The sequence below is a fragment of the Ascaphus truei genome, unplaced genomic scaffold, assembly GCF_040206685.1.
Source record: "Ascaphus truei isolate aAscTru1 unplaced genomic scaffold, aAscTru1.hap1 HAP1_SCAFFOLD_2235, whole genome shotgun sequence".
NCBI lineage: Eukaryota > Metazoa > Chordata > Amphibia > Anura > Ascaphidae > Ascaphus > Ascaphus truei.
In genome coordinates this window covers 6,818-31,866 of record NW_027455150.1, presented here as the reverse complement: position 1 = coordinate 31,866, position 25,049 = coordinate 6,818, and the positions used below count along the sequence as shown (strand labels likewise).

At 55.9% G+C, this 25,049-nt stretch overlaps 1 protein-coding gene across 1 annotated transcript; it reads right to left on the bottom strand.

Annotated features, from left to right (window-relative positions):
- Positions 1-1,641: 1,641 nt before the first annotated feature.
- LOC142477627 (serine/threonine-protein kinase 36-like) lies at positions 1,642-24,140 on the bottom strand (the record flags this gene model as incomplete). Its single annotated transcript, XM_075582329.1, has 7 exons — positions 24,116-24,140; positions 21,515-21,627; positions 3,973-4,077; positions 3,752-3,850; positions 3,586-3,680; positions 1,970-2,033; positions 1,642-1,752 (listed from the first exon to the last, which is right to left on the bottom strand). Coding segments are annotated over exons 1-7 (612 nt in total), but the record flags the coding sequence as incomplete, so codon positions are not given.
- Positions 24,141-25,049: the final 909 nt, after the last annotated feature.

Genomic DNA, 25,049 nt, shown 5'->3' with positions numbered 1-25,049 from the left:
GCGTGGGCGCGGCAGAGAGCGTGCGCGCGGCAGAGAGCGTGCGCGCGGCAGAGAGCGTGCGCGCGGCAGAGAGCGTTGGCACGGCAGAGAGCGTGGGCACGGCAGAGAGCGTGCGCGCGGCAGAGAGCGTGCGCGCGGCAGAGAGCGTGCGCGCGGCAGAGAGCGTTGGCACGGCAGAGAGCGTGCGCGCGGCAGAGAGCGTTGGCACGGCAGAGAGCGTGGGCACGGCAGAGAGCGTGGGCACGGCAGAGAGCGTGCGCGCGGCAGAGAGCGTGGGCACGGCAGAGAGCGTGGGCACGGCAGAGAGCGTGGGCACGGCAGAGAGCGTGCGCGCGGCAGAGAGCGTTGGCACGGCAGAGAGCGTGGGCACGGCAGAGAGCGTGCGCACGGCAGAGAGCGTGGGCACGGCAGAGAGCGTTGGCACGGCAGAGAGCGTGCGCACGGCAGAGAGCGTGCGCACGGCAGAGAGCGTTGGGCACGGCAGAGAGCGTGCGCACGGCAGAGAGCGTTGGCACGGCAGAGAGCGTGCGCACGGCAGAGAGCGTGGGCACGGCAGAGAGCGTGCGCACGGCAGAGAGCGTGGGCGCGGCAGAGAGCGTGCGCGCGGCAGAGAGCGTTGGCACGGCAGAGAGCGTGCGCACGGCAGAGAGCGTTGGCACGGCAGAGAGCGTGCGCACGGCAGAGAGCGTGCGCACGGCAGAGAGCGTTGGCACGGCAGAGAGCGTTGGCACGGCAGAGAGCGTTGGCACGGCAGAGAGCGTGGGCACGGCAGAGAGCGTGGGCGCGGCAGAGAGCGTGGGCGCGGCAGAGAGCGTTGGCACGGCAGAGAGCGTGGGCACGGCAGAGAGCGTGCGCACGGCAGAGAGCGTGGGCACGGCAGAGAGCGTGGGCACGGCAGAGAGCGTGCGCGCGGCAGAGAGCGTGCGCGCGGCAGAGAGCGTTGGCACGGCAGAGAGCGTGCGCACGGCAGAGAGCGTGCGCACGGCAGAGAGCGTGGGCACGGCAGAGAGCGTTGGCTCGGCAGAGAGCGTGCGCACGGCAGAGAGCGTGGGCACGGCAGAGAGCGTGGGCACGGCAGAGAGCGTGCGCACGGCAGAGAGCGTGGGCACGGCAGAGAGCGTGGGCACGGCAGAGAGCGTGGGCACGGCAGAGAGCGTGCGCACGGCAGAGAGCGTGCGCGCGGCAGAGAGCGTTGGCACGGCAGAGAGCGTGCGCGCGGCAGAGAGCGTGCGCGCGGCAGAGAGCGTGCGCGCGGCAGAGAGCGTGGGCGCGGCAGAGAGCGTGCGCGCGGCAGAGAGCGTTGGCACGGCAGAGAGCGTTGGCACGGCAGAGAGCGTGCGCGCGGCAGAGAGCGTGCGCGCGGCAGAGAGCGTGCGCGCGGCAGAGAGCGCGCGCGCGGCAGAGAGCGTGCGCGCGGCAGAGAGCGTGCGCACGGCACAGAGCGTTGGCCACGTGACTCTCTGAGCCAATCGCAGTGAGGCAGGGTAAAACCCTACCCTTGTGACGTCATGGCCACACCTCCTAGTCGCGCACGTCATCGTTTGGACTATACACACAAAACGCTTGCGCCACGTGGCGCGCCCTGTCACGCGCGCTTACTATAATACAGAACCTGAGAAGGTGGGGAGAGCGGTCTCTTACCTGGGGTGTATCTACGAGAGCGTTCCTTGTTGCAGCCAGCAGTCTCTCATGTGACAGCGTCACAGGTTCCCCGGAGTCTCGGAGAGCAGAGGTCAGGAGTGCGGCGGCAGCCTGGCAGGGTCAGAGAGAGGTCATGGGCAGGAGGGGTCAGGGGGCGAGACATCCCCACACTTGCCGCGAGACATCCCCACACTTGCCGCGAGACATCCCCACACTTGCCGCGAGACATCCCCACACTTGCCGCGAGACATCCCCACACTTGCCGCGAGACATCCCCACACTTACCGCGAGACATCCCCACACTTACCGCGAGACATCCCACACTTACCACGAAAGATGGTGCATCACACTCTATCAAGAGATCAGGGAGCGAGAGTGCCACATGAGACAGCCTGCAATCAGGAAGAGAGTGTTAAGGGGGAAGAGTCTGAAAGAAAGGGTCAGTGAGACACTCTGTGAGACACTCTGTGATACACTCTGTGAGACACTCTGTGAGAAACTCTGTGAGACGCTCTGTGAGACGCTCTGTGAGACGCTCTGTGAGACGCTCTGTGATACGCTCTGTGAGACGCTCTGTGAGACGCTCTGTGATACACTCTGTGAGACACTCTGTGAGACACTCTGTGAGACACTCTGTGAGACACTCTGTGAGACACTCTGTGAGACACTCTGTGATACACTCTGTGAGACACTCTGTGAGACACTCTGTGAGACACTCTGTGAGACACTCTGTGAGACACTCTGTGATACACTCTGTGAGACACTCTGTGAGACACTCTGTGAGACACTCTGTGAGACACTCTGTGAGACACTCTGTGATACACTCTGTGATACACTCTGTGAGACACTCTGTGATACACTCTGTGAGACACTCTGTGATACACTCTGTGAGACACTCTGTGATACACACTGTGAGACACTCTGTGAGACACTCTGTGAGACACTCTGTGAGACACTCTGTGATACACTCTGTGAGACACTCTGTGATACACTCTGTGAGACACTCTGTGAGACACTCTGTGAGACACTCTGTGATACACTCTGTGATACACTCTGTGAGACACTCTGTGAGACACTCTGTGAGACACTCTGTGAGACACTCTGTGAGACACTCTGTGAGACACTCTGTGATACGCTCTGTGAGACGCTCTGTGAGACGCTCTGTGATACGCTCTGTGATACGCTCTGTGAGACGCTCTGTGAGACGCTCTGTGAGACGCTCTGTGAGACGCTCTGTGAGACGCTCTGTGAGACACTCTGTGAGACACTCTGTGAGACACTCTGTGAGACACTCTGTGATACACTCTGTGAGACACTCTGTGAGACACTCTGTGAGACACTCTGTGAGACACTCTGTGAGACACTCTGTGAGACACTCTGTGAGACACTCTGTGATACACTCTGTGAGACACTCTGTGAGACACTCTGTGAGACACTCTGTGAGACACTCTGTGAGACACTCTGTGATACACTCTGTGAGACACTCTGTGAGACACTCTGTGAGACACTCTGTGAGACACTCTGTGAGACACTCTGTGATACACTCTGTGAGACACTCTGTGAGACACTCTGTGAGACACTCTGTGAGACACTCTGTGATACACTCTGTGAGACACTCTGTGAGACACTCTGTGAGACACTCTGTGATACACTCGGTGATACACTCGGTGATACACTCTGTGAGACACTCTGTGATACACTCTGTGAGACACTCTGTGAGACACTCTGTGAGACACTCTGTGATACACTCTGTGAGACACTCTGTGAGACACTCTGTGAGACACTCTGTGAGACACTCTGTGAGACACTCTGTGAGACACTCTGTGAGACACTCTGTGATACACTCTGTGAGACACTCTGTGATACACTCTGTGAGACACTCTGTGATACACTCTGTGATACACTCTGTGAGACACTCTGTGAGACACTCTGTGAGACACTCACGGCTCTGGGACAGACTGCAGCCGCAGGACAAGAAGAGACATCAAAAAGAGAGAGAGCTCTGCAGTCTGCATCTGGGAGACATCCGAAAGACAGACCTGAAACACAGACAGTGTGTTCAAAACCCACTCCTCAGAGACCACTGCTCTCACTCATACTCGAGACATACCCTTCCCTCCAGCAGAGAGATCACAGACTGCAAAGCGTGACTGTCTCTTGCGAGACGGTGACACATATCAACGCTGACGTGACAGCAAGAATACAAAACCTGCCGAGAGAGAGAGGTGTGTCAACGAGACTGTCACACACAGGGAAAGAGAGAGGTGTCAGCGAGACTGTCACACACCGAAAGAAAGAGAGGTCAGACAGACAAGAGAAAATGACAATTACCTTGAGACTGCTGAGAGCACAGTTGGAGCGCTGGAGTCCAGTGATGAAGCTCTCAAAGAGAGCGCCTTTCTCCGAGATAAACATCTCTGAGACATAAAGTGAGACCTGAGAGACAGAGAGCGAGACCTGAGAGTGAGACCTGAGAGACAGAGAGTGAGACCCGAGAGACAGAGAGTGAGACTTGAGAGACAGAGAGCGAGACCTGAGAGACAGAGAGTGAGACCTGAGAGTGAGACCTGAGAGACAGAGAGTGAGACCTGAGAGACAGAGAGTGAGACCCGAGAGACAGAGAGTGAGACTTGAGAGACAGAGAGCGAGACCTGAGAGTGAGACCTGAGAGACAGACCCGAGAGACAGAGAGCGAGACCCGAGAGACAGAGAGCGAGACCCAAGAGTGAGACCTGAGAGACAGAGAGCGAGATCCGAGAGACAAAGAGTGAGACCAGAGAGGGAGACCCGAGAGACAGAGAGTGAGACCCGAGAGACAGAGAGTGAGACCCGAGAGACAGAGAGTGAGACCCGAGAGACAGAGAGTGAAACCCGAGAGACAGAGAGCGAGACCCGAGAGTGAGACCCGAGAGACAGAGAGTGAGACCTGAGAGTGAGACCTGAGAGACAGAGAGCGAGATCCGAGAGACAAAGAGTGAGACCAGAAAGGGAGACCCGAGAGACAGAGAGTGAGACCTGAGAGACAGAGAGCGAGACCCGAGAGACAGAGAGTGAGACCTGAGAGGGAGACCCGAGAGACAGAGAGCGAGACCCGAGAGACAGAGAGTGAGACCTGAGAGACAGAGAGCGAGATCCGAGAGACAAAGAGTGAGACCAGAGAGACAGAGAGTGAGACCCAAGAGACAGAGAGTGAGACCAGAGAGGGAGACCCGAGAGACAGAGAGCGAGACCCGAGAGACAGAGAGCGAGACCCGAGAGTGAGACCCGAGAGACAGAGAGTGAGACCTGAGAGACAGAGAGCGAGACCCGAGAGACAGAGAGTGAGACCTGAGAGGGAGACCCGAGAGACAGAGAGCAAGACCCGAGAGACAGAGAGTGAGACCCGAGAGACAGAGAGCCAGACCCGAGAGACAGAGAGGGAGACCCGAGAGACAGAGAGCGAGACCCGAGAGACAGAGAGCGAGACCCGAGAGACAGAGAGCGAGACCCGAGAGACAGAGAGCGAGACCCGAGAGTGAGACCCGAGAGACAGAGAGCGAGACGCGAGAGATAGAGAGCGAGACCTGAGAGACAGAGAGCGAGACCCGAGAAACAGAGAGTGAGACCTGAGAGACAGAGAGCGAGACCTGAGAGCGAGACCCGAGAGACAGAGATCGAGACCCGAGAGACAGAGAGCGAGACCCGAGAGACAGAGAGCGAGACCCGAGAGACAGAGAGCGAGACCCGAGAGACAGAGAGCGAGACCCGAGAGACAGAGAGCGAGACCCGAGAGACAGAGAGCGAGACCCGAGAGACAGAGTGAGACCTGAGAGACAGAGAGCGAGACCCGAGAGACAGAGAGCGAGACTCGAGAGACAGAGAGCGAGACCTGAGAGACAGAGAGCGTGACCAGAGAGACAGAGAGCGAGACCCGAGAGACAGAGAGCGAGACCCGAGAGACAGAGAGCGAGACCCGAGAGACAGAGAGCGAGACCCGAGAGACAGAGAGCGAGACCCGAGAGACAGAGAGCGAGACCTGAGAGACAGAGAGCGAGACCTGAGAGACAGAGAGCGAGACCCGAGAGACAGAGAGCGAGACCCGAGAGACAGATAGTGAGACCTGAGAGACAGAGAGCGAGTCCCGAGAGACAGAGAGCGAGACCTGAGAGACAGAGAGTGAGACCCGAGAGACAGAGAGAGAGACCCGAGAGACAGAGAGGGAGACCCGAGAGACAGAGAGCGAGACCTGAGAGACAGAGAGCGAGACCCGAGAGACAGACCCGAGAGACAGAGAATGAGACCCGAGAGACAGAGAGCGAGACCTGAGAGACAGAGAGCGAGACCCGAGAGACAGAGAGCGAGACAGAGAGCGAGACCTGAGAGACAGAGAGCAAGACCCGAGAGACAGACCCGAGAGACAGAGAATGAGACCCGAGAGACAGAGAGCGAGACCCGAGAGACAGAGAGTGAGACCCGAGAGACAGAGAGTGAGACCCGAGAGACAGAGAGTGAGACCCGAGAGACAGAGAGTGAGACCTGAGAGACAGAGAGCGAGACCCGAGAGACAGAGAGCGAGACCCGAGAGACAGAGAGCGAGACCCGAGAGACAGAGAGCGAGACCTGAGAGTGAGACCTGAGAGACAGAGAGCGAGACCTGAGAGACAGAGAGCGAGACCCGAGAGACAGAGAGCGAGACCCGAGAGACAGAGAGTGAGACCCGAGAGACAGAGAGCGAGACCCGAGAGTGAGACCCGAGAGACAGAGAGTGAGACCCGAGAGACAGAGAGCGAGACCCGAGAGTGAGACCCGAGAGACAGAGAGTGAGACCTGAGAGTGAGACCTGAGAGACAGAGAGCGAGATCCGAGAGACAAAGAGTGAGACCAGAGACGGAGACCCGAGAGACAGAGAGTGAGACCTGAGAGACAGAGAGCGAGACCCGAGAGACAGAGAGTGAGACCTGAGAGGGAGACCCGAGAGACAGAGAGCGAGACCCGAGAGACAGAGAGTGAGACCTGAGAGACAGAGAGCGAGATCCGAGAGACAAAGAGTGAGACCAGAGAGGGAGACCCGAGAGACAGAGAGTGAGACCCAAGAGACAGAGAGTGAGACCAGAGAGGGAGACCCGAGAGACAAAGAGCGAGACCCGAGAGACAGAGAGCGAGACCCGAGAGTGAGACCCGAGAGACAGAGAGTGAGACCCGAGAGACAGAGAGTGAGACCCGAGAGACAGAGAGCGAGACCCGAGAGTGAGACCCGAGAGACAGAGAGTGAGACCCGAGAGACAGAGAGCGAGACCCGAGAGTGAGACCCGAGAGACAGAGAGTGAGACCTGAGAGTGAGACCTGAGAGACAGAGAGCGAGATCCGAGAGCCAAAGAGTGAGACCAGAGAGGGAGACCCGAGAGACAGAGAGTGAGACCTGAGAGACAGAGAGCGAGACCCGAGAGACAGAGAGTGAGACCTGAGAGGGAGACCCGAGAGACAGAGAGCGAGACCCGAGAAACAGAGAGTGAGACCTGAGAGACAGAGAGCGAGATCCGAGAGACAAAGAGTGAGACCAGAGAGGGAGACCCGAGAGACAGAGAGTGAGACCCAAGAGACAGAGAGTGAGACCAGAGAGGGAGACCCGAGAGACAGAGAGCGAGACCCGAGAGACAGAGAGCGAGACCCGAGAGTGAGACCCGAGAGACAGAGAGTGAGACCTGAGAGACAGAGAGCGAGACCCGAGAGACAGAGAGTGAGACCTGAGAGGGAGACCCGAGAGACAGAGAGGGAGACCCGAGAGACAGAGAGCGAGACCCGAGAGACAGAGAGCGAGACCCGAGAGACAGAGAGCGAGACCCGAGAGACAGAGAGCGAGACCCGAGAGACAGAGAGCGAGACCCGAGAGACAGAGAGCGAGACCCGAGAGTGAGACCCGAGAGACAGAGAGTGAGACCCGAGAGACAGAGAGCGAGACCCGAGAGTGAGACCCGAGAGACAGAGAGTGAGACCTGAGAGTGAGACCTGAGAGACAGAGAGCGAGATCCGAGAGACAAAGAGTGAGACCAGAGAGGGAGACCCGAGAGACAGAGAGTGAGACCTGAGAGACAGAGAGCGAGACCCGAGAGACAGAGAGTGAGACCTGAGAGGGAGACCCGAGAGACAGAGAGCGAGACCCGAGAGACAGAGAGTGAGACCTGAGAGACAGAGAGTGAGACCTGAGAGACAGAGAGTGAGACCCGAGAGTGAGACCTGAGAGACAGAGAGTGAGACCTGAGAGACAGAGAGAGAGACCTGAGAGTGAGACCTGAGAGACAGAGAGTGAGACCTGAGAGTGAGACCCGAGAGACAGAGAGTGAGACCCGAGAGACAGAGAGCGAGACCTGAGAGACAGAGAGTGAGACCTGAGAGTGAGACCTGAGAGTGAGACCTGAGAGACAGAGAGTGAGACCTGAGAGACAGAGAGTGAGACCCGAGAGAGAGACCTGAGAGACAGAGAGTGAGACCTGAGAGACAGAGAGCGAGACCTGAGAGTGAGACCTGAGAGACAGAGAGTGAGACCTGAGAGTGAGACCTGAGAGACAGAGAGTGAGACCCGAGAGACAGAGAGCGAGACCTGAGAGACAGAGAGTGAGACCTGAGAGTGAGACCTGAGAGACAGAGAGTGAGACCTGAGAGACAGAGAGTGAGACCCGAGAGTGAGACCTGAGAGACAGAGAGTGAAACCTGAGAGATAGAGAGCGAGACCTGAGAGTGAGACCTGAGAGACAGAGAGTGAGACCCGAGAGTGAGACCTGAGAGACAGAGAGTGAGACCCGAGAGACAGAGAGCGAGACCTGAGAGTGAGACCTGAGAGACAGAGAGTGAAACCTGAGAGACAGAGAGCGAGACCCGAGAGACAGAGAGCGAGACCTCAGAGACAGAGAGCGAGACCCGAGAGACAGAGAGCGAGACCCGAGAGACAGAGAGCGAGACCCGAGAGACAGAGAGCGAGACCCGAGAGACAGAGAGCGAGACCTGAGAGTGAGACCTGAGAGACAGAGAGCGAGACCCGAGAGACAGAGAGCGAGACCTGAGAGTGAGACCCGAGAGACAGAGAGTGAGACCTGAGAGAAAGAGAGTGAGACCTGAGAGACAGAGAGTGAGACCCGAGAGTGAGACCTGAGAGACGGAGAGTGAGACCCGAGAGACAGAGAGCGAGACCTGAGAGACAGAGAGCGAGACCTGAGAGACAGAGAGCGAGACCCGAGAGACAGAGAGTGAGACCTGAGAGACAGAGAGTGAGACCCGAGAGACAAAGAGCGAGACCCGAGAGACAGAGAGTGAGACCTGAGAGACAGAGAGTGAGACCTGAGAGACAGAGAGTGAGACCCGAGAGTGAGACCTGAGAGACAGAGAGTGAGACCTGAGAGACAGAGAGAGAGACCTGAGAGTGAGACCTGAGAGACAGAGAGTGAGACCTGAGAGTGAGACCTGAGAGACAGAGAGTGAGACCCGAGAGACAGAGAGCGAGACCTGAGAGACAGAGAGTGAGACCTGAGAGTGAGACCTGAGAGTGAGACCTGAGAGACAGAGAGTGAGACCTGAGAGACAGAGAGTGAGACCCGAGAGAGAGACCTGAGAGACAGAGAGTGAGACCTGAGAGACAGAGAGCGAGACCTGAGAGTGAGACCTGAGAGACAGAGAGTGAGACCTGAGAGTGAGACCTGAGAGACAGAGAGTGAGACCCGAGAGACAGAGAGCGAGACCTGAGAGACAGAGAGTGAGACCTGAGAGTGAGACCTGAGAGACAGAGAGTGAGACCTGAGAGACAGAGAGTGAGACCCGAGAGTGAGACCTGAGAGACAGAGAGTGAAACCTGAGAGATAGAGAGCGAGACCTGAGAGTGAGACCTGAGAGACAGAGAGTGAGACCCGAGAGTGAGACCTGAGAGACAGAGAGTGAGACCCGAGAGACAGAGAGCGAGACCTGAGAGTGAGACCTGAGAGACAGAGAGTGAAACCTGAGAGACAGAGAGCGAGACCCGAGAGACAGAGAGCGAGACCTCAGAGACAGAGAGCGAGACCCGAGAGACAGAGAGCGAGACCCGAGAGACAGAGAGCGAGACCCGAGAGACAGAGAGCGAGACCCGAGAGACAGAGAGCGAGACCTGAGAGTGAGACCTGAGAGACAGAGAGCGAGACCCGAGAGACAGAGAGCGAGACCTGAGAGTGAGACCCGAGAGACAGAGAGTGAGACCTGAGAGAAAGAGAGTGAGACCTGAGAGACAGAGAGTGAGACCCGAGAGTGAGACCTGAGAGACGGAGAGTGAGACCCGAGAGACAGAGAGCGAGACCTGAGAGACAGAGAGCGAGACCTGAGAGACAGAGAGCGAGACCCGAGAGACAGAGAGTGAGACCTGAGAGACAGAGAGTGAGACCCGAGAGACAAAGAGCGAGACCCGAGAGACAGAGAGTGAGACCTGAGAGACAGAGAGCGAGACCCGAGAGACAGAGAGCGAGACCCGAGAGACAGAGAGCGAGACCCGAGAGTGAGACCCGAGAGACAGAGAGTGAGACCCGAGAGACAGAGAGCGAGACCCGAGAGTGAGACCCGAGAGACAGAGAGTGAGACCTGAGAGTGAGACCTGAGAGACAGAGAGCGAGATCCGAGAGACAAAGAGTGAGACCAGAGAGGGAGACCCGAGAGACAGAGAGTGAGACCTGAGAGACAGAGAGCGAGACCCGAGAGACAGAGAGTGAGACCTGAGAGTGAGACCTGAGAGACAGAGAGCGAGACCTGAGAGACAGAGAGTGAGACCCGAGAGTGAGACCTGAGAGACAGAGAGTGAGACCTGAGAGACAGAGAGTGAGACCTGAGAGTGAGACCTGAGAGACAGAGAGTGAGACCCGAGAGACAGAGAGCGAGACCTGAGAGACAGAGAGTGAGACCTGAGAGTGAGACCTGAGAGACAGAGAGTGAGACCTGAGAGACAGAGAGTGAGACCCGAGAGTGAGACCTGAGAGACAGAGAGTGAAACCTGAGAGACAGAGAGTGAGACCTGAGAGTGAGACCTGAGAGACAGAGAGTGAGACCCGAGAGTGAGACCTGAGAGACAGAGAGTGAAACCTGAGAGATAGAGAGCGAGACCTGAGAGTGAGACCTGAGAGACAGAGAGTGAGACCCGAGAGTGAGACCTGAGAGACAGAGAGTGAGACCCGAGAGACAGAGAGCGAGACCTGAGAGTGAGACCTGAGAGACAGAGAGTGAAACCTGAGAGACAGAGAGCGAGACCCGAGAGACAGAGAGCGAGACCTCAGAGACAGAGAGCGAGACCCGAGAGACAGAGAGCGAGACCCGAGAGACAGAGAGCGAGACCCGAGAGACAGAGAGCGAGACCCGAGAGACAGAGAGCGAGACCTGAGAGTGAGACCTGAGAGACAGAGAGCGAGACCTGAGAGTGAGACCCGAGAGACAGAGAGTGAGACCTGAGAGAAAGAGAGTGAGACCTGAGAGACAGAGAGTGAGACCCGAGAGTGAGACCTGAGAGACGGAGAGTGAGACCCGAGAGACAGAGAGCGAGACCTGAGAGACAGAGAGCGAGACCTGAGAGACAGAGAGCGAGACCCGAGAGACAGAGAGTGAGACCTGAGAGACAGAGAGTGAGACCCGAGAGACAAAGAGCGAGACCCGAGAGACAGAGAGTGAGACCTGAGAGACAGAGAGCGAGACCCGAGAGACAGAGAGCGAGACCAGAGAGACAGAGAGCGAGACCCGAGAGTGAGACCCGAGAGACAGAGAGTGAGACCCGAGAGACAGAGAGCGAGACCCGAGAGTGAGACCCGAGAGACAGAGAGTGAGACCTGAGAGTGAGACCTGAGAGACAGAGAGCGAGATCCGAGAGACAAAGAGTGAGACCAGAGAGGGAGACCCGAGAGACAGAGAGTGAGACCTGAGAGACAGAGAGCGAGACCCGAGAGACAGAGAGTGAGACCTGAGAGGGAGACCCGAGAGACAGAGAGCGAGACCCGAGAGACAGAGAGTGAGACCTGAGAGTGAGACCTGAGAGACAGAGAGTGAGACCTGAGAGACAGAGAGTGAGACCCGAGAGTGAGACCTGAGAGACAGAGAGTGAGACCTGAGAGACAGAGAGCGAGACCTGAGAGTGAGACCTGAGAGACAGAGAGTGAGACCTGAGAGTGAGACCTGAGAGACAGAGAGTGAGACCCGAGAGACAGAGAGCGAGACCTGAGAGACAGAGAGTGAGACCTGAGAGACAGAGAGTGAGACCCGAGAGTGAGACCTGAGAGACAGAGAGCGAGACCTGAGAGTGAGACCTGAGAGACAGAGAGCGAGACCTGAGAGTGAGACCTGAGAGACAGAGAGTGAGACCTGAGAGTGAGACCTGAGAGACAGAGAGTGAGACCCGAGAGACAGAGAGCGAGACCTGAGAGACAGAGAGTGAGACCTGAGAGTGAGACCTGAGAGACAGAGAGTGAGACCTGAGAGACAGAGAGTGAGTCCCGAGAGTGAGACCTGAGAGACAGAGAGTGAGACCTGAGAGACAGAGAGTGAGACCTGAGAGTGAGACCTGAGAGACAGAGAGTGAGACCCGAGAGTGAGACCTGAGAGACAGAGAGTGAAACCTGAGAGATAGAGAGCGAGACCTGAGAGTGAGACCTGAGAGACAGAGAGTGAGACCCGAGAGTGAGACCTGAGAGACAGAGAGTGAGACCCGAGAGACAGAGAGCGAGACCTGAGAGTGAGACCTGAGAGACAGAGAGTGAAACCTGAGAGACAGAGAGCGAGACCCGAGAGACAGAGAGCGAGACCTCAGAGACAGAGAGCGAGACCCGAGAGACAGAGAGCGAGACCCGAGAGACAGAGAGCGAGACCCGAGAGACAGAGAGCGAGACCTGAGAGTGAGACCTGAGAGACAGAGAGCGAGACCCGAGAGACAGAGAGCGAGACCTGAGAGTGAGACCCGAGAGACAGAGAGTGAGACCTGAGAGAAAGAGAGTGAGACCTGAGAGACAGAGAGTGAGACCCGAGAGTGAGACCTGAGAGACGGAGAGTGAGACCCGAGAGACAGAGAGCGAGACCTGAGAGACAGAGAGCGAGACCTGAGAGACAGAGAGCGAGACCCGAGAGACAGAGAGTGAGACCTGAGAGACAGAGAGTGAGACCCGAGAGACAAAGAGCGAGACCCGAGAGACAGAGAGTGAGACCTGAGAGACAGAGAGCAAGACCCGAGAGACAGAGAGGGAGACCTGAGAGACAGAGAGCGAGACCCGAGAGACAGAGAGCGAGACCCGAGAGACAGAGAGCGAGACCCGAGAGACAGAGAGTGAGACCTGAGAGACAGAGAGTGAGACCTGAGAGACAGAGAGTGAGACCCGAGAGTGAGACCTGAGAGACAGAGAGCGAGACCTGAGAGACAGAGAGTGAGACCTGAGACCTGAGAGACAGAGAGTGAAACCTGAGAGACAGAGAGCGAGACCCGAGAGACAGAGAGCGAGACCTGAGAGACAGAGAGCGAGACCCGAGAGACAGACCCGAGAGACAGAGAGCGAGACCCGAGAGACAGAGAGCGAGACCCAAGAGTGAGACCTGAGAGACAGAGAGCGAGATCCGAGAGACAAAGAGTGAGACCAGAGAGGGAGACCCGAGAGACAGAGAGTGAGACCCGAGAGACAGAGAGTGAGACCCGAGAGACAGAGAGCGAGACCCGAGAGTGAGACCCGAGAGACAGAGAGTGAGACCCGAGAGACAGAGAGCGAGACCCGAGAGTGAGACCCGAGAGACAGAGAGTGAGACCTGAGAGTGAGACCTGAGAGACAGAGAGCGAGATCCGAGAGACAAAGAGTGAGACCAGAGAGGGAGACCCGAGAGACAGAGAGTGAGACCTGAGAGACAGAGAGCGAGACCCGAGAGACAGAGAGTGAGACCTGAGAGGGAGACCCGAGAGACAGAGAGCGAGACCCGAGAGACAGAGAGTGAGACCTGAGAGACAGAGAGCGAGATCCGAGAGACAAAGAGTGAGACCAGAGAGGGAGACCCGAGAGACAGAGAGTGAGACCCAAGAGACAGAGAGTGAGACCAGAGAGGGAGACCCGAGAGACAGAGAGCGAGACCCGAGAGACAGAGAGCGAGACCCGAGAGTGAGACCCGAGAGACAGAGAGTGAGACCTGAGAGACAGAGAGCGAGACCCGAGAGACAGAGAGTGAGACCTGAGAGGGAGACCCGAGAGACAGAGAGCGAGACCCGAGAGACAGAGAGTGAGACCTGAGAGACAGAGAGCCAGACCCGAGAGACAGAGAGGGAGACCCGAGAGACAGAGAGCGAGACCCGAGAGACAGAGAGCGAGAACCGAGAGACAGAGAGCGAGACCCGAGAGACAGAGAGCGAGACCCGAGAGACAGAGAGCGAGACCCGAGAGTGAGACCCGAGAGACAGAGAGCGAGACGCGAGAGATAGAGAGCGAGACCTGAGAGACAGAGAGCGAGACCCGAGAAACAGAGAGTGAGACCTGAGAGACAGAGAGCGAGACCTGAGAGCGAGACCCGAGAGACAGAGATCGAGACCCGAGAGACAGAGAGCGAGACCCGAGAGACAGAGAGCGAGACCCGAGAGACAGAGAGTGAGACCCGAGAGACAGAGAGCGAGACCCGAGAGACAGAGAGCGAGACCCGAGAGACAGAGAGCGAGACCCGAGAGACAGAGAGCGAGACCTGAGAGACAGAGAGCGAGACCAGAGAGACAGAGAGCGAGACCCGAGAGACAGATAGCGAGACGCGAGAGACAGAGAGCGAGACCCGAGAGACAGAGAGCGAGACCCGAGAGACAGAGAGCGAGACCCGAGAGACAGAGAGCGAGACCCGAGAGACAGAGAGCGAGACCCGAGAGACAGAGAGCGAGACCTGAGAGACAGAGAGCGAGACCCGAGAGACAGAGAGCGAGACCCGAGAGACAGATAGTGAGACCTGAGAGACAGAGAGCGAGTCCCGAGAGACAGAGAGCGAGACCTGAGAGACAGAGAGTGAGACCTGAGAGACAGAGAGAGAGACCCGAGAGACAGACCCGAGAGACAGAGAATGAGACCCGAGAGACAGAGAGCGAGACCTGAGAGACAGAGAGCGAGACCCGAGAGACAGAGAGCGAGACAGAGAGCGAGACCTGAGAGACAGAGAGCAAGACCCGAGAGACAGACCCGAGAGACAGAGAATGAGACCCGAGAGACAGAGAGCGAGACCCGAGAGACAGAGAGTGAGACCCGAGAGACAGAGAGTGAGACCCGAGAGACAGAGAGTGAGACCCGAGAGACAGAGAGTGAGACCTGAGAGACAGAGAGCGAGACCCGAGAGACAGAGAGCGAGACCCGAGAGACAGAGAGCGAGACCCGAGAGACAGAGAGCGAGACCTGAGAGTGAGACCTGAGAGACAGAGAGCGAGACCTGAGAGACAGAGAGCGAGACCCGAGAGACAGAGAGCGAGACCCGAGAGACAGAGAGTGAGACCCGAGAGACAGAGAGCGAGACCCGAGAGTGAGACCCGAGAGACAGAGAGTGAGACCCGAGAGACAGAGAGTGAGACCCGAGAGACAGAGAGTGAGACCCGAGAGACAGAGAGTGAGACCTGAGAGTGAGACTTGAGAGACAGAGAGCGAGATCCGAGAGACAAAGAGTGAGACCAGAGAGGGAGACCCGAGAGACAGAGAGTGAGACCTGAGAGACAGAGAGCGAGACCCGAGAGACAGAGAGTGAGACCTGAGAGGGAGACCCGAGAGACAGAGAGCGAGACCCGAGAGACAGAGAGTGAGACCTGAGAGACAGAGAGCGAGATCCGAGAGACAAAGAGTGAGACCAGAGAGGGAGACCCGAGAGACAGAGAGCGAGACCCGAGAGACAGAGAGTGAGACCTGAGAGACAGAGAGCGAGATCCGAGAGACAAAGAGTGAGACCAGAGAGGGAGACCCGAGAGACAGAGAGTGAGACCCGAGAGACAGAGAGTGAGACCCGAGAGACAGAGAGCGAGACCCGAGAGTGAGACCCGAGAGACAGAGAGTGAGACCCGAGAGGCAGAGAGCGAGACCCGAGAGTGAGACCCGAGAGACAGAGAGTGAGACCTGAGAGTGAGACCTGAGAGACAGAGAGCGAGATCCGAGAGACAAAGAGTGAGACCAGAGAGGGAGACCCGAGAGACAGAGAGTGAGACCTGAGAGACAGAGAGCGAGACCCGAGAGACAGAGAGTGAGACCTGAGAGGGAGACCCGAGAGACAGAGAGCGAGACCCGAGAGACAGAGAGTGAGACCTGAGAGACAGAGAGCGAGATCCGAGAGACAAAGAGTGAGACCAGAGAGGGAGACCCGAGAGACAGAGAGTGAGACCCAAGAGACAGAGAGTGAGACCAGAGAGGGAGACCCGAGAGACAGAGAGCGAGACCCGAGAGACAGAGAGCGAGACCCGAGAGTGAGACCCGAGAGACAGAGAGCGAGACCCGAGAGACAGAGAGTGAGACCTGAGAGGGAGACCCGAGAGACAGAGAGCGAGACCCGAGAGACAGAGAGTGAGACCTGAGAGACAGAGAGCCAGACCCGAGAGACAGAGAGGGAGACCCGAGAGACAGAGAGCGAGACCCGAGAGACAGAGAGCGAGACCCGAGAGACAGAGAGCGAGACCCGAGAGACAGAGAGCGAGACCCGAGAGACAGAGAGCGAGACCCGAGAGTGAGACCCGAGAGACAGAGAGCGAGACGCGAGAGATAGAGAGCGAGACCTGAGAGACAGAGAGCGAGACCCGAGAAACAGAGAGTGAGACCTGAGAGACAGAGAGCGAGACCTGAGAGCGAGACCCGAGAGACAGAGATCGAGACCCGAGAGACAGAGAGCGAGACCCGAGAGACAGAGAGCGAGACCCGAGAGACAGAGAGCGAGACCCGAGAGACAGAGAGCGAGACCCGAGAGACAGAGAGCGTGACCCGAGAGACAGAGAGCGAGACCCGAGAGACAGAGAGCGAGACCCGAGAGACAGAGAGTGAGACCCGAGAGACAGAGAGCGAGACCCGAGAGACAGAGTGAGACCTGAGAGACAGAGAGCGAGACCCGAGAGACAGAGAGCGAGACCCGAGAGACAGAGAGCGAGACCCGAGAGACAGAGAGCGAGACCCGAGAGACAGAGAGCGAGACCCGAGAGACAGAGAGCGAGACCTGAGAGACAGAGAGCGAGACCAGAGAGACAGAGAGCGAGACCCGAGAGACAGAGAGCGAGACCCGAGAGACAGATAGCGAGACGCGAGAGACAGAGAGCGAGACCCGAGAGACAGAGAGCGAGACCCGAGAGACAGAGAGCGAGACCCGAGAGACAGAGAGCGAGACCCGAGAGACAGAGAGCGAGACCTGAGAGACAGAGAGCGAGACCTGAGAGACAGAGAGCGAGACCCGAGAGACAGAGAGCGAGACCCGAGAGACAGATAGTGAGACCTGAGAGACAGAGAGCGAGTCCCGAGAGACAGAGAGCGAGACCTGAGAGACAGAGAGTGAGACCCGAGAGACAGAGAGAGAGACCCGAGAGACAGAGAGGGAGACCCGAGAGACAGAGAGCGAGACCTGAGAGACAGAGAGCGAGACCCGAGAGACAGACCCGAGAGACAGAGAATGAGACCCGAGAGACAGAGAGCGAGACCTGAGAGACAGAGAACGAGACCCGAGAGACAGAGAGCGAGACAGAGAGCGAGACCTGAGAGACAGAGAGCGAGACCTGAGAGACAGATAGGGAGACCCGAGAGACAGAGAGCGAGACCCGAGAGACAGAGAGCGAGACGCGAGAGACAGAGAGCGAGACCCGAGAGACAGAGAGCGAGACCCGAGAGACAGAGAGCGAGACCCGAGAGACAGAGAGCGAGACCCGAGAGACAGAGAGCGAGACCCGAGAGACAGAGAGCGAGACCCGAGAGACAGAGAGCGAGACCCGAGAGACAGAGAGAGAGACGCGAGAGACAGAGAGCGAGACGCGAGAGACAGAGAGCGAGACCCGAGAGACAGAGAGCGAGACCCGAGAGACAGAGAGCGAGACGCGAGAGACAGAGAGCGAGACCCGATAGACAGAGAGCGAGACCCGAGAGACAGAGAGCGAGACCCGAGAGACAGAGAGGGAGACCCGAGAGACAGAGAGCGAGACCCGAGAGACAGACAGCGAGACCCGAGAGACAGAGAGCGAGACCCGAGAGACAGAGAGCGAGACCTGAGAGTGAGACCCGAGAGACAGAGAGCGAGACCCGAGAGACAGAGAGCGAGACCCGAGAGACAGAGAGTGAGACCCGAGAGACAGAGAGCGAGACCTGAGAGACAGAGAGCGAGACCCGAGAGACAGAGAGCGAGACAGAGAGCGAGACCCGAGAGACAGAGAGCGAGACAGAGAGCGAGACCCGAGAGACAGAGAGTGAGACCCGAGAGACAGAGAGTGAGACCCGAGAGACAGAGAGCGAGACGCGAGAGCGAGACCCGAGAGACAGAGAGTGAGACCTGAGAGACAGAGTGAGACCTGAGAGACAGAGAGCGAGACCCGAGAGACAGAGAGCGAGACCCGAGAGACAGAGAGCGAGACCCGAGAGACAGAGAGCGAGACCCGAGAGACAGAGAGTGAGACCCGAGAGACAGAGAGCGAGACCCGAGAGACAGAGAGTGAGACCTGAGAGACAGAGAGCGAGACCCGAGAGACAGAGAGCGAGACGCGAGAGACAGAGAGCGAGACCCGAGAGACAGAGAGCGAGACGCGAGAGACAGAGAGCGAGACCCGATAGACAGAGAGCGAGACCCGAGAGACAGAGAGCGAGACCTGAGAGACAGAGAGCGAGACCCGAGAGACAGAGAGGGAGACCCGAGAGACAGAGAGCGAGACCCGAGAGACAGACAGCGAGACCCGAGAGACAGAGAGCGAGACCCGAGAGACAGAGAGCGAGACCTGAGAGTGAGACCCGAGAGACAGAGAGCGAGACCCGAGAGACAGAGAGCGAGACCTGAGAGTGAGACCTGAGAGACAGAGAGTGAGACCCGAGAGACAGAGAGCGAGACCTGAGAGACAGAGAGCGAGACCCGAGAGACAGAGAGCGAGACCCGAGAGACAGAGAGCGAGACCCGAGAGACAGAGAGCGAGACCCGAGAGACAGAGAGCGAGACCCGAGAGACAGAGAGCGAGACCTGAGAGACAGAGAGCGAGACCAGAGAGACAGAGAGCGAGACCCGAGAGACAGAGAGCGAGACCCGAGAGACAGATAGCGAGACGCGAGAGACAGAGAGCGAGACCCGAGAGACAGAGAGCGAGACCCGAGAGACAGAGAGCGAGACCCGAGAGACAGAGAGCGAGACCCGAGAGACAGAGAGCGAGACCTGAGAGACAGAGAGCGAGACCTGAGAGACAGAGAGCGAGACCCGAGAGACAGAGAGCGAGACCCGAGAGACAGATAGTGAGACCTGAGAGACAGAGAGCGAGTCCCGAGAGACAGAGAGCGAGACCTGAGAGACAGAGAGTGAGACCCGAGAGACAGAGAGAGAGACCCGAGAGACAGAGAGGGAGACCCGAGAGACAGAGAGCGAGACCTGAGAGACAGAGAGCGAGACCCGAGAGACAGACCCGAGAGACAGAGAATGAGACCCGAGAGACAGAGAGCGAGACCTGAGAGACAGAGAACGAGACCCGAGAGACAGAGAGCGAGACAGAGAGCGAGACCTGAGAGACAGAGAGCGAGACCTGAGAGACAGATAGGGAGACCCGAGAGACAGAGAGCGAGACCCGAGAGACAGAGAGCGAGACGCGAGAGACAGAGAGCGAGACCCGAGAGACAGAGAGCGAGACCCGAGAGACAGAGAGCGAGACCCGAGAGACAGAGAGCGAGACCCGAGAGACAGAGAGCGAGACCCGAGAGACAGAGAGCGAGACCCGAGAGACAGAGAGCGAGACCCGAGAGACAGAGAGAGAGACGCGAGAGACAGAGAGCGAGACGCGAGAGACAGAGAGCGAGACCCGAGAGACAGAGAGCGAGACCCGAGAGACAGAGAGCGAGACGCGAGAGACAGAGAGCGAGACCCGATAGACAGAGAGCGAGACCCGAGAGACAGAGAGCGAGACCCGAGAGACAGAGAGGGAGACCCGAGAGACAGAGAGCGAGACCCGAGAGACAGACAGCGAGACCCGAGAGACAGAGAGCGAGACCCGAGAGACAGAGAGCGAGACCTGAGAGTGAGACCCGAGAGACAGAGAGCGAGACCCGAGAGACAGAGAGCGAGACCCGAGAGACAGAGAGTGAGACCCGAGAGACAGAGAGCGAGACCTGAGAGACAGAGAGCGAGACCCGAGAGACAGAGAGCGAGACAGAGAGCGAGACCCGAGAGACAGAGAGCGAGACAGAGAGCGAGACCCGAGAGACAGAGAGTGAGACCCGAGAGACAGAGAGTGAGACCCGAGAGACAGAGAGCGAGACGCGAGAGCGAGACCCGAGAGACAGAGAGTGAGACCTGAGAGACAGAGTGAGACCTGAGAGACAGAGAGCGAGACCCGAGAGACAGAGAGCGAGACCCGAGAGACAGAGAGCGAGACCCGAGAGACAGAGAGCGAGACCCGAGAGACAGAGAGTGAGACCCGAGAGACAGAGAGCGAGACCCGAGAGACAGAGAGTGAGACCTGAGAGACAGAGAGCGAGACCCGAGAGACAGAGAGCGAGACGCGAGAGACAGAGAGCGAGACCCGAGAGACAGAGAGCGAGACGCGAGAGACAGAGAGCGAGACCCGATAGACAGAGAGCGAGACCCGAGAGACAGAGAGCGAGACCTGAGAGACAGAGAGCGAGACCCGAGAGACAGAGAGGGAGACCCGAGAGACAGAGAGCGAGACCCGAGAGACAGACAGCGAGACCCGAGAGACAGAGAGCGAGACCCGAGAGACAGAGAGCGAGACCTGAGAGTGAGACCCGAGAGACAGAGAGCGAGACCCGAGAGACAGAGAGCGAGACCTGAGAGTGAGACCTGAGAGACAGAGAGTGAGACCCGAGAGACAGAGAGCGAGACCTGAGAGACAGAGAGCGAGACCCGAGAGACAGAGCGAGACCCGAGAGACAGAGAGCGAGACCTGAGAGACAGAGAGCGAGACCCGAGAGACAGAGAGGGAGACCCGAGAGACAGACAGAGCGAGACCCGAGAGACAGAGAGCGAGACCCGAGAGACAGAGAGCGAGACCCGAGAGACAGAGAGGGAGACCCGAGAGACAGACAGAGCGAGACCCGAGAGACAGAAAGAGCGAGACCCGAGAGACAGACAGAGCGAGACCCGAGAGACAGACAGAGCGAGACACGAGAGACAGACAGAGCGAGACCCGAGAGACAGACAGAGCGAGACCCGAGAGACAGACAGAGCGAGACTCGAGAGAGAGTGAACGAGACCCGAGACAGCGAGCGAGACCCGAGAGACAGAGAGCGCACAAGGTATAGAACGAGAGAGAACGAGGTATAGAGCACGAGGTATAGAGTGAGAGAGAGCACGAGGTATAGAGTGAGAGAGAGCACGAGGTATAGAGTGAGAGAGCGTACGAGGTATAAAGCGAGTGAGAGCACGAGGTATAGAGTGAGAGAGAGCACGAGGTATAGAGTGAGAGAGCGTACGAGGTATAGAGCGAGTGAGAGCACGAGGTATAGAGTGAGAGAGAGAGCACGAGGTATAGAGCACGAGGTATAGAGTGAGAGAGAGAGCACGAGGTATAGAGTGAGAGAGCGTACGAGGTATAGAGCGAGTGAGAGCACGAGGTATAGAGTGAGAGAGAGTACGAGGTATAGAGCGAGTGAGAGCACGAGGTATAGAGTGAGAGAGAGTACGAGGTATAGAGCGAGTGAGAGCACGAGGTATAGAGTGAGAGAGCGTACGAGGCATAGAGCGAGTGAGAGCGCACCTTTTCTTTGCCTAGGCGGCTGTCCTGTGACACAGGGATATCACACAGAGCAGCGAGAGCGCCAGTGAACACACCCAGCAGACGCTCTCGAGCAGAGACATCTCGTTCAGACCCTGTGGGTAAAATAAACAGAAACATTATAACACAATACTAATACTTCTAATAATACCACTAATAACAATACTAATACTTCTAATAATACCACCAATAACAATACCAACACTTCTAATAATACCACCAATAACAATACCAATACTTCTAATAATACCACTAATAACAATACTAATACTTCTAATAATACCACTAATAATAATACTAATACTTCTAATAATACCACTAATAACAATACCAATACTTCTAATAATACCACTAATAACAATACTAATACTTCTAATAATACCACTAATAACAATACTAATACTTCTAATAATACCACTAATAACAATACTAATACTTCTAATAATACCACTAATAACAATACTAATACTTCTAATAATACCACCAATAACAATACTAATACTTCTAAAAATACCACTAATAACAATACTAATACTTCTAATAATACCACCAATAACAATACTAATACTTCTAATAATACCACTAATAACAATACTAATACTTCTAATAATACCACCAATAACAATACTAATACTTCTAATAATACCACTAATAACAATACTAATACTAATTCTTCTAATAATACCACTGTTGCAGGGTACATACAACTACACACGCGGGTTTCTTGACAAGGCTTATTTATTTAGCCTTAAAAGATATACAGCAGACAAAACAAAAATAGCTTTTCATCAGCAACAAAAGAAAAATGGCTTTTCTTCAGCAGACAAACAAAAACAGTTTCTCTTTAGCAGACAGTGTATAAATCAGGCAGTTACCCTTTTCTATGCAGGAGACAGACAGTTCATAATTCATCTACTTTTTTAACAGACCTTATAGCAGTAATCTTTTCAGTAGCTTACTCCTCTCTCCTCAACAGCCAGCTCCATGTGTCTACGGCCTGGGTTTTAACATACCTTGATTAGGCAGCTGGGATCCAACTAATTGTCCTGAGGTTCTCAGCTGAAGTTAACCTAGTCAGTGCTGCACTGCAGACTAGACATAGGTTTTCCAGGCATATAACTGGTGGCTTTTATTTACCCTGTCACATTTCTCCCCTGTTAGTGTGTGGCTGGGGCTACGCACGGCTGAAGCCCGACCATCCACCCCTTCTCTAGAAAGAAGTCAGCATTTGCGTTCTCTTTTCCCGGCCTATGCTGAATCTCAAATGAGAAGGGTTGGAGGGCCATATACCACCTAGTCAATCTAGCATTGGAATCCTTCATGCTATTTAACCACTTCAGTGGAGCATGATCCGTCACCAAAGTAAAATAGACTCCTGCCAGGTAATGCCTCAAAGCCTCGATTGCCCACTTTACTGCGAGGCACTCTTTCTCAATCACTGAGTAGTTTTTTTCCCTTGGGAACAATTTCCTACTCAGGAAAAGGATAGGATGTTCAACTCCCTCAAACTGTTGTGACAACACCGCCCCTAGCCCTATCTCTGATGCATCTGTTTGCACTATAAAAGGGCTGTTGAAGTCTGGGCTTCCAAGGATGGGAACCTCTGATAGACACCTTTTAATGTCCTCAAAGGCTTTCTGACAATCCCTTGACCACACCACTTGTGTAGGGGCACACTTTTTTGTGAGGCCCGTTAAAGGGGCTGCCACTTCCGAATAGTTGGGGATGAACCGCCGGTAGTACCCTCTAAACCCAGCAGAGAGCGTACCTGTGTTTTTGTTTGGGGGGTCGGAACTTCTTTCAGGGCCACTACCTTGTCGGCTAGTGGCCTTACATTTCCACCTCCCACTGCATACCCTAAGTATTTGGTTTCCGCCTTACCCAGGGCACATTTCTTAGGGTTGGCTGTGAGCCCTGCCTCTCTTAGAGATTTGAGGACCGCTTTCAGCCTATTTAGATGGGCCCGCCAGTGTTTACTATAAATGACAATGTCATCTAGGTAGGCTGCGGTATAATTCCTATGGGGCCTCAGTACCTTATCCATGAGTCTCTGAAATGTGGCTGGGGCTCCATGCAGTCCAAATGGCATTGTCACAAACTGGTATAAACCCATGGGAGTGGCAAAGGCTGTTTTGCATTTGGACTTTTCCTCTAAGGGTATTCGCCAGTATCCTTTTGTCAAGTCCAATGTGGATATATATTCTGCGTTACCAAGGACGTCAATTAATTTGTCCACCCTTGGCATCGGATATGCGTCAAACTTGGATACCGCATTGACCGTTCGGAGGTCCACACAAAATCTTACCTTCCCATCGGGTTTAGGGACCATAATTAGTGGACTACACCACTCACTGCATGATTCCTCAATCACTCCTAAGTGTAACATTTCTTGTACCTCCTTCTCTACCAGAGCCCTACGACTTTCAGGCAACCCATAAGGACGGGAACGTACTTTTACCCCAGGTGCTGTCTCGATTGCATGGGAAATTAAGTTAGTTTGTCCTGGTAAGTCAGAAAAAACATCATGGAATTGTGTAATTATTGCTAACAAGTCCCCTTTTTGTTCAGAGGACAACTGTTTACCCATTGGGATTTTATCATCACTCATGTTCTCCCATGGAGGCTGAGGACCCAAGTCCGTTTCCTCCTCCACCGGGTGGATGAATAGAGACCGCTGCATCTTCCAGGGTTTCAGCAAGTTCACATGGTAAATTTGTTTACCCTTCCTGGACCCTGGTTGAGCAATCGCGTAATCCACATCACCCGTACGGCGGAGTACTTCGAATGGGCCATGCCATTTGGCCAGGAGTTTACTCTCGCAACTGGGTAACAATAACATCACCTGGTCTCCTGGGTGAAACACTCTCATGCGAGCATTCTGATTGTAATGTCTCTCCTGACTGTCCTGGGCTGATCTAAGATTCTCCCTGGCAAAATGGCCGACCACATCTAGGCGCTTCCTAAGGTCTAGTACATATTGCAGGGTATTCTTAGAAGGGGACTGATGTTCCTCCCAGGACTCCTTTAGGAGGTCTAGGATTCCCTGGGGTTGGCGGCCATAGAGCAATTCGAATGGAGAGAATCCCGTGGAGGCCTGGGGAACTTCCCGCACTGCAAACAGCAGAAAAGGGAGAAGTTCATCCCAGGCTCTCTTTTCTGAATCTACAAATTTCCTCAGCATCCCTTTTAGAGTTCGGTTAAATCTTTCCACCAATCCGTCAGTCTGTGGATGGTAGACCGATGTCCGAACAGACTTGACCTCTAGTAACTTTACGACATCCTGCATCAGTTTAGCCATGAAATTTGTACCTTGGTCTGTCAACATAACCTGGGGAAGTCCAACCCGTGAGAACAGTTCCAACAACTTGTTGGCTACTTGCTTCGCCGTTGCTGTTCTCGTGGGGAACGCCTCAGGATACCTTGTTGCATAGTCAACTATTACAAGGATAAACCTGTGTCCTTTCGCAGAAGGTTCTAGAGGTCTTACCAAGTCTACCCCAATCCTCTCAAAGGGAAC